General features: G+C 51.0%; 1 protein-coding gene across 1 annotated transcript in view; it reads right to left on the reverse strand.

Annotated features, from left to right (window-relative positions):
• WTIP (Wilms tumor 1 interacting protein) overlaps window positions 1-10,017 on the reverse strand; it is an 83,339-nt gene that overhangs the window by 72,777 nt on the left and 545 nt on the right. The window contains exon 2 of the mRNA XM_010585240.1: window positions 9,030-10,017. Coding sequence (XP_010583542.1) covers window positions 9,030-10,017 — 988 coding nt within the window. The remainder of the gene's footprint in view (window positions 1-9,029) is intronic.

The raw sequence follows: 10,017 nt of genomic DNA on the forward strand, positions 1-10,017 counted from the left end.
TCTGCTAATTTTGTTAAGAGCTGAAGGTTGGTCCTGGTCCCAAACAAGCCAACAGGAATCCTGCTGCCAGCCTCAGGAGCCGTCACGCCCCTGGAGCATCTCCAAGCAATGCCACATCACAGCCCCAGGTACCTCCGTCCTGTCAGGACTTGAACCTTTCAGGCAGTTGAAAGCAGGCCTCCAAAACAAGCCTTTTTAAAGCTTGTAATAAAACTTACAGACACCATGCACATTCCTGCATTTCTTCCTTTTCACTGCTTCAGTTTTGCTTTGTATCATACATTTCCAGCCCTGTCAGAGAGGAGGCACTTTGTCCAGTGTGCTGGTTTTGGCAGGGACAGAGTTAGTTTTCTTCATAGTAGCTGGTATGGGGCTATGTTTTGGAGTTGTGCTGAACACAGTGTTGATAACACAGGGATGTTGTCGTTACTGCTGAGCAGTGCTTACCCAGAGCCAAGGCCTTTTCTGCTTCTCAGCCCACCCCACCAGCGAGGAGGCTGGGCGGGCACAAGGGGTTGGAGGGGACACAGCCGGGACAGCTGACCCCGACTGACCCAAGAGATATCCCAGACCGTATGGCGTCACGCTCAGCACATAAAGCTGGGGGAAGGAGGAGGAAGGAGGGACATTGGGAGTGATGGCGTTTGTCTTCCCAAGTAACCTGGAGATGGCTGAACACCTGCCTGCTGATGGGAAGTAGAGAATGAATTCCTTGTTTTGCTTTGCTTGTGTGTGCGGCTTTTGCTTTACCTATTAAACTGTCTTTATCTCGACCCATGAATTTTCTCACTTTTACTCTTTTGATTCCCTCACTCACCCCACTGGTGGGCGAGGAGAGCGGAGTAAGCAAGCAGCTGTGTGATGCTTAGTTGCTGGCTGGGGTTAAACCACAACATCCAGGACAGGCATAAAAATCAAATACCACATTATACTCTGAGACACCTAGTTTCTCCAGCCACAGAGTAAGAAATTATTTTGGATGCAACTGGTGCCGACAGCAGAACCACTCCGCTTTAGCAGGATGCGACACAAAGCACTTTTGAGATACCACAGGAGTGGCTGCACCTCCTCTCCCACCAGTGGGGCTGGGGAGCAGGGTCCCCACAGGGTCCCAATGTGGACAGCTGCCCAAGCACCTGGCTGGCAGGCAGCCGTCACCAGACAGCACCACAGGATTACATCCTCTGCCAGCACCCCAGCCGGGTCCAGCGCAAAGGAGACACCCCTCCAATGCCCTGCGGCTCCAGGCACTGCTGAGGAAAACCCTCTGCCAACATGCTGTAAAGCACTGTCCTGTGATACCTTTTGGGATATATGATGTAGGCAGGAGGCCAAGCCCAGATCTTACTGAATTTCTGCAAAAATGTTCTGGTTTTAGTAAAACTGTTTGGCTTACTGCTGCTGTTTTATTTTCTTTCTGTTGATGCACAACTCTTTTAAACATCTGAAAACTACTCTGCCAGATTTTTATTTTTTTTTAATAATCATTTTAGTATTTGGCAAATTCTCTTGCTTTGAGAAAGTTTTCTAAATATCCAATATCCACATGGCTGTAACAGACATTTATATCCTAATTTGTTAACCATGGATATTAAGGATGTCAGCCTAGACTGGTACCTTTGCTGCTGCCACCAAGCCATCAGCAGCAACACACAAAGTTGTATCATTTACACATTTTGAATGTAAAAATGATACAACTTCGGGGAAATTTTTCACTAAGAAGCATCAACTTGAATCATGTAACTACAGCTACTTTGACAGTTACCTGTTCCTTCACAACAGCGTCACATTTCTGCTCTGCAAAAAACAGCGGCCACAGAATCCATTAAACGATTTACTCCCAATTCACACGCCACTGTGCATGAATTTCCAGTGCATGATTTAACATCAAACTGGGACATTTGCACACATAAATCTTTGTGGAGGATCAGGCACAGAGGCTAGGTAAACAGCTGCCAATGCAAGTTAAACTCCGCTAGAGGAACAATTTTTTACTTTGAATCTTGCTAGGATTTCTCCCTGACCCCCTAAGAGAGCATACCTGATTGGCATTTTTTGGGGGGTGCGCACAGGGGGAAGGGTGTGTTTAAAAGCCTGATGTGACTTCTGGGAATTTTGAGAGCCTTTTGCTTGAGGAATGCAATACAGACCTGGCTTGGAACTTGTGACAGAGCCCTAAAAAACAAGATCTAATGAATTGCTCAGTGTTTCACACAACGGCCCCATGGCTCTGCGATCATCGGGGCACAGCATGCTCCAAACCAAACTGCAACACGGGCTCCACTCAGCCCTTGCAAACCAGTATCCTTTCTACAAGGATATGGACTCTTTGAAACAGGCAAAAAGAAACTTCCTTCTCCGCACTCATTTCAAATGTAAACAATCCCCTTTACTTCAGACCCATAGAGCTGGGTGGCTCGTCCCTTCCCTCCCCCTTGGCACACTGCTGCATCACCCTGTGGCTCAAAGCAACCAGGTAAGACATTCACAGGGGTACACACACAGGTACACTTCCCAAACCATAAGGCAGCAGGAAAGGGTTACAATTAAACCAGGAGTTACTACACCACAGCAGTGCCTACGCCCATGTCAACTCTTGTATTATACACCCAAACCTCTGTATCAGAAACTTCACCCGCAGTAGCCCTAATAAAACATGTGGCAGTTCTTTGGAAGTCACCATTCCCCTCTGCACACCGTGCTTTCATAACAATGCAGAGAGGACTCAAGAGCAAAAGCACAAACAACAAAAACAAGCAAAGAACATTTGTCATCAAATAATACCCCTATTCACAGTCAAGTTTCCGGCAACTGAAGGTAAGAAAGCAGTTGTCCCCATTCATAACACATGCTTCTGTGCAAGTTATAGTCCCCAAATTTCCATTTAATGTTAATTGTACAATGTTACATGCATCTAGTACTTAATAAAATATAAACACACTTATATTCCACATGTCTCCCCTCCTGTTATTACACATGACATGGTTTATCACTTCCCAACTTCAGGGAGACTCACAAGCATGTGCATGACTAGCAGGGACTACAAGAAGTCATCTAGGACCACTCCCACATCCTTCATAGGGCATTTCACACCATAGACAAAAACAGACTTTTTTTTCCCCCAGCTTTGTTGACTTGCGTTATCGCACTTATTTTTTGCATCCTCTTCATTGTCTTGAATTCTTTCTACATTCTCTCTCCTCACCTTCCTACTCCCTCCTCCCTTTGGACAACCCTCCAGCTTTTCCCTTTTGCTATTTACCATTATTTTCTTGACTCATTCAGCCCATCATTCACTCTCTTCCCCTCTCCTTTACTCTCACACACCCAGCAGCACCATGCACTCTCCCCTTCACGCAGTCTGCACTGCCTGTTGCCTCAGTGTAGGATCAGTGACAGGAGGGCAGGCTCCTGCTAGCTGTGAGCCACCAGGATGCTTGCTAATTCACACGTACCCCAGCATCTCCCACTGCAGCTCTTCTTGCACCTTCCCCAGTGAACACACACCTCCCTTGTCTGACCCCATTTTTGAGGGCTTTCTTGCATTTCAGCTAGAAAAGCCTGACCACTCTCAAATTAGTTTCAGCAATGTATTTTCCAGCTGTAACTGGGAGATTAGCAAAACCAAACTCTAAAGTACGTGACCTGTTTGAACACTTCAGGAGACCACACCATGCAGTTTATTTCTATTTAGATGTTTGCCTATTAAAGGCTCAAATTTGGTGGAAAAGACAATTTTTCACAGGACAGCCTCAACTGCAAAAGCTGAAGGATCTCAGCTGCTTATCAAAGCTGAATGGATTTCTAGGCCCAGATAAAGAGAAATACAAAGTAATTCCCAGACAATAAATCTTTTCTTATTTCCAAAAACAGTATGATGTATTGACCATTGCCTCTATTTTGACAGAAATAGGAAAGATCTAGTATTTCACAAAGAAAGCTTCAGAAAATCCTAAGAGAGAAAACAACACTTTAGCAAATATCTCAAGTGTTCTGGTCACCAACTGCAAGCTCACCTAAATTTCAGTCAGATTTTCAAATTTCATCTTTAAGCAATACAGCTTCTAGGGACTTACCACTGTTATCTGTCTTAATTTTGATCTCACTTGTATAGACACCCTTCTATCACATCAACCTGCACACACAAAAGAAACACAAACACACTGTAGCCCAAAAGCCAATCCTACCACGCCAGCAGGATTTCTTGATGCAAAGAAATAGATTTGTATGGATGACTACGTACATAAAGGGCAGAAAGGGCCTGGATGGGTTTAGGGATCTGTTTCTTCCCTTTACCTACCTACTAGGCCAAAGGCTTTTCAACAGGATGCTATCAGCAGCGTTTCTTGGTGGTGCTCCAAAAAACGTGTGCTGGTACTACTGCGCGGCTTCCTGGAAAGATCCAGGAGCTCTCAGAAGTTAAGCCTGCTTGCCAGGGTAAGAATGATCTTTTGCTAGACAGATGACTACAGTTATTAACAGAATCCAGACTTTGTGTCTCATTCTGAGACATCAAGCAACCCCTGCTTCACTTGGTAAACCTCCTACAGAGGACTGGGAAAGGGGCTGTTACCTCAGGGCGGAGAAGGGTCGAACAAAGGTGTCTGTGGAAGACAAGAAAGGTGACAGCTCTCTGTGACAGGACCGCTTGTTTCTCACTGAGGAGTAGCGCATGTGGTATGAACTGGCTGTATTCTGCATATCAGATGTGAGAGATTTGGGGTGAGGTGGCAGCAAGGGGCAGGGAAGACACTCAGTGTGTAGAGATGGGGAAAAGCACCTTCACAAAGGGCAGTGTACAGGGGTGTTGAAGGACGCTAGAAAGACTGCAGACTTGCTTGTCTCTCTCTAGACCTTGCACAGGCAGGACATGATCCGCACTCCCCCCACCTCAGTAGTCTCATAGTGCCTTTTCCATCTCCTCTTTTGTTCAAGATGGTGAGACAATTAAGTCACTTCTCGGACTGGATCCCACCATCCTGACCAAGATGGGCAGACAGCCCTTGTTGGGTGACGACTGCAGCACAGCGGGGCTGCCAAGAGCATGCGATGGCTGCCTGTGCCCCTCCACCGACTCTCCTTCCATTTCTGACAACACACCAGCAGAACCACAGGACATACAGAGAGATCTTGTTCAAAAACAACAGCAAAATCAATATGACTGTTCAACAGGATGACATTTCCCTGCCTGGTAGATGACAAGCCATAGGTTTATAGTCAGTCCCACAAGGACTGCTCAACTTGGATGGGCATGCCAAAACCCAGTTTCTTCCTTAAACTGTCTTTTTCGACACCTAGACATCAGACTGAACAATTCCGCAAAGTAAACAGAATTTAAGACAGCACCTCAGCTGATGAATTTCCAACACCCACAAATGTCCTGCTGACACCTCAGGATGCGCATTCAATTTAAAACATCCCTGAAACAACTTTGACAATTCACCTCATCACATATGAATCCTCAGCTGAGAACAGTTATGAAAGTGAGTGGAAGTACTTTTTTATTACCTCTTTTCTCAGCATCTGCCACTAAACCAAGCACATTTACTAAACTGTCAGCACCTTGACAAGGGACAGACGGGGGTCTCAGAGGGTTGAGGATGAAGCAGTTTGGGCAGGGGTTGCATACGAAGCAGCTACAAGGGAATGAAGTCTCTCACAGCTTTACCCAATCCAACTGCAGGCTGCTGCCAAAGGAACAGTCTCAGCCTCCCAGAGCCCTCTGTCTGCACCCTCTCCCTTGGGTCAGCTCCAGCCACCTCATCGACAGGGATGAATTGGAGCAGGTCACCAATCCAGCCCTAAACAACCCTCCCTCTCCCCTTCCTTCTCTGCAGACTTTGTCTTCTGTAAGATCAGTGAGCACATGTGGCTGCAACATGCTGGTGGGAGCACTTGAAGTGGCAGGGTGCTACCTCTCAGCTGTGCAACTGGGGGTAGGGCAGATGCAGAGCACTCCTTTTGTGGCACTGTCATCTTCAGTCAGATTAAACCAACTGCGGAAGGGCGTTTTCGTTCTCTCTACAGAGGCACTGAAGCCTGCCAGAAGAAAGGGGAGGATGGAGAAGGGGAGAAGGTGAGGCAGTAAAGCAAAGCCCCCAGCACAGTGCTGCTCAGCGCCATTCACACCAGCATGGGCAGAGCTGGCTGTCAGAACCCTAGACCTGCCAGCTTGCCCACTGCTTGGCTCCCCCAGAGCCTCCAACATTCAGACCCTGCACGCATCCTCCGTTCTGTATTTATCTGCCCCAGACTACAGGTTCCTCCTGAAGCAGAGCAGTGAGGTGTGGGAGAGCAGCCAGGGACTGCCAGCATGAGTGCAGTTCGAGGAAGACTCAAACTGACCCACAAACAGAACGAAGGCAGGGTAGAGTTGTTCCTCCTCTGAACAGGACTGGTTAGTCACTTGACCTCAGTTTCAAAGTAACATACTGCTCCCTTTTTTTTTGGGGGGAGGGGGCAGGAGTGGGCAGGCAGTGGGGGACAAGAACAGAACACAGTAAAATTACCAGTGTCCTCATATAAGCATTTACTCACTAGACAACTGATCTCATCTAATTAAGGAGCATTAAATCATCTCCTCTGTTCCCTCTACCTTGCTAAGACTATTGGCTCAACACTTCTGTTCTTCATGGGCATCACAGAACACCCCACGACTGCCTTTGGAGCGTGCCAGATACCAGCATTAAGGGAGCAAATGCATAAGCAAAGACTTCAGCTGTAGCATATACAAGCTGCTACACAGATCAATGCATTCCTCCTTGCTTCTTTTTATCAACACTGCTCAAGACCCTCTCAGGTAAGTCAAACTAAATAGCATTCTCCCCCCCAATTCTGCTCTTGCTCTCCTTGTCTCTGACCCATCAGCCTGTGGTCATTCCTGCCAACACCTCATGCGCTCACTCCACTGAAGCTCAGCATTTGCCTCCATGGATGACCTAAACCAGAAATGCAGGATCGAGCCCACCAGGATTTATCAGAACCACAACTCAACAGAAATCAACTTTCTCTTTTAAAGCACCTCATTTTTCTGGGTTTCATTTGCTTCCAGGGTGCAAGTCACAGCAGCACATCTTTGTGCTGCTTCAACAAATACCTACAGAGCAGATGGTACATACACTCTCTAGGCATAAAGGCACAAGCTTACTGCTGATCCTACATAGGACACATCTGCCAAGGTTTAGGGCATGCTGCAACACATCACTACAGAATATACCTGCAAGTAGTGACACTTGCAACAGGCAAATTCTTTATTTATAAGAAAAACCCACCCACAACACAGATACCCCAGGTCTGCTCCTGGAGTCCCAGATCACACACACAGCTTCCCTGGCCACTGGAAACCCCTCTCAGCGGCTCAGCACAGCTATAACTTGTTTCTTAGTCTGAATAACTCTTATTTTTCAGTCTCTCACTACATACCACGGAAGTTTTGAAGGTAACATTTCCTGCAGTTAGTGTGTTAACAAGCCCTCCTATCCAGCTTCAGCACATACTCGGAAGTGAACCCTTATTGTCCTCAGCTGGAGTCACTCAGCTGGCAAGTACCACCACACCAGGTGCCAGACCCCAGAAAAGATGCGGTGGATAACCATCAGCTTTCTTATCAGCCCCACGGGGGACAGAGGGAGGCAGTAAACACTGCGTTCAGCTTCCTTTGTCTGGGGACAAGAGCTTGTAGAAACCATGCCACTGCATGCAGTTCACAGAAAGTTTTTCCCAGTAGGAGAGGATACGGCTTACTTAGCTACCTCTGCTATCAGCCCAGGTCTGTCTCACTACAAGCATCTCGCAGATACTTGCAAGGAGCCCTGCAACTCCTCCCTTCCACGCGGAGCGCACTAATGCTATGCCAAAACCAATTTGAATCCTCATGTTTAAATCAGCAACCAAGGTAATGCACGTCTCTGTCCTCAGCAACGCTGCGTCAGTCAGAAATCACGCACCGCCAGGGAGCCTCTCCCCCACGCCCAGGCAGCACACAAAGGCACAGAGACAACCGTCCCCTCAAACACCACGGATAGGGGCCAGCTCATCCACAGCTACTCATCTTCCTAGGCCTCTTTCTCCCTCCTCTGCCAGGAGCTCTTGTGTGAGAGCCCTCAGCCCTGGACAAACAGCTCCGAGGGCTGCCCGAGAGGAGGTCCAGCAGTTGCCCGGCTCATCTGCAGTCCCAAGCCAGGAGAAACAGGGCAGTATTTGCACGCTCCAGGATCATCTTTCAAAGGCATTTTTGCCTTTTCCCCCCAGCACAAAGTAAGAAAGACAGGGGAGCTTAATCCTAACTAGTGTGACTACAAAATGTGTTCACTCATTTCAAGAGGTTACTTTTGCTCTATAAAGCAGCAACAAAAATTCAGATGACCAACAGGCTGATTTAGCTTCAGCAAGGACAGCGGGCTCTCTTCTCCCCCAAGCCCCCCGCCGGCCCCAGGGATGACACCGACCCCCACCAGCCTTGCACGCCGAGCAGACGCTGCGAGGCCTCGCAGGGCAGAAACAATGCCGGGCTCCCACAGGCACTCTGAACTCGCACAAAGATTTTATTGAACAAGGCACTAAAAACTGCTTCACCAGCCACACTCGTCACGTATAGAAGTTATCATAGAAGGCCTGAGAGCACGACCGCAAATGCCACAGCGTCTGGGATGCTGGAGGTTATTGGTGAAGCTTCAGCAGCCCAAGAGGAAGAGAGGCAAACAAGAGCCACTGTGAGCCCCGACAGCACGAACAGCTTCAGTAACACCTCGGACAAGTCTCCCATCCGCACACGGACGGGGAAGCACCGCACACCCTGGCAAACCGCGTGCAGAGTAGACAGGAGAGAGATCAAACACCGGGAACGAGCTACGGTGCCAGCACTTCCGACACCAGTTAGACAGAGAGCATTCGTGGCGACACGGGACCTCAGCAGGTACCTGCTCCACAGCAGCCCCGGGCATGGCACGCTCGCCTTCCCCGCAGCCAAACCCACCCGGCTGCGGGCAGGCCCGGCGGCCGGCCGCAGCCCACCCCGGCGGCTCACTCACCGAAGTACTCCTTCTTCATGTGCATCTCCAGCTCCTTCTCCAGCTCCAGCGTCAGCGCCTCCAGCCGCCTCTCCGCCTGGCTGGGGCCGCTCTCCCGGCACGGCGTCACCTGGTAGGGGAGCTTGAATTTGGGGGCCGAAGCAGAGCCTTTGGTCGGGCTGTAGGCGTAGGGGGGCGCCGGCTCGGGGGCGGCGGCCGGGTGCTGCTGCTGCTGGTCGTGCCGCGGCGGGGACTGGGCATGGATCTTGTGGTAGACGTCCCCCAGCTCGGGCACGGCGCCGTCCTCCTGCAGGCCGGGCCCCAGAAGGGAGGAGCGGGGCGAGGGCAGCTGCAGCTCGGGGTAGGCGCTCATGGAGCCGCGGGAGCTCCGCGAGCTCTGGCTGGAGATGCTGGAGCGGGGGCTGACCACGGCGGCGCCCGGCGCGGCGCCGCGGCCCTCGGGGCCGCAGAGGCTGGAGCGGGGGCTGGCCAGGGCGAGCCCGGCGCCGCCCGCCCCCTCCGGCTCGGCGCTGCCCGGCGGGCCGTACCTGGAGTCCGAGTAGCTGGAGCGGGGGCTGGTGGTGCAGGAGTACTGGCTGGCGGTGCTGGAGCGGGGGCTGGCGTGGCGCTGGTCGTAGCCCATGCTGATGCCGCTGGTGCGGTTGCTGCTGGGCTTGCTGCCGCCGCCGCCGCCGCCGTCGTAGCTGGTGAGGCTGGCGCGGGGGCTGGAGTGCTTGCTGGTGTCGCTGGCCGTGCTGGCGTAGCTGGAGCGGGGGCTGAGGGCGGCGCCGTCGTACTGCACCAGGCTGGCGCGGGGGCTGCCGTACTTCTCCTGCCCGGGCACCACCAGGCTGGAGCGGGGGCTGGAGAACTTCTCGTAGGGCAGCGCGGCCGCGCCGCCCAGGCTGGAGCGCGGGCTGGAGAACTTGCCGTGCTCGGCGACGGGGCCCGGCGAGGAGGCGGCCAGGCTGGCCCGCGGGCTGGCGGCGCCGTACTTGCCGTCCGGGCC

This window comes from Haliaeetus leucocephalus, unplaced genomic scaffold, assembly GCF_000737465.1.
Source record: "Haliaeetus leucocephalus isolate CR32 unplaced genomic scaffold, Haliaeetus_leucocephalus-4.0 Scaffold92, whole genome shotgun sequence".
NCBI lineage: Eukaryota > Metazoa > Chordata > Aves > Accipitriformes > Accipitridae > Haliaeetus > Haliaeetus leucocephalus.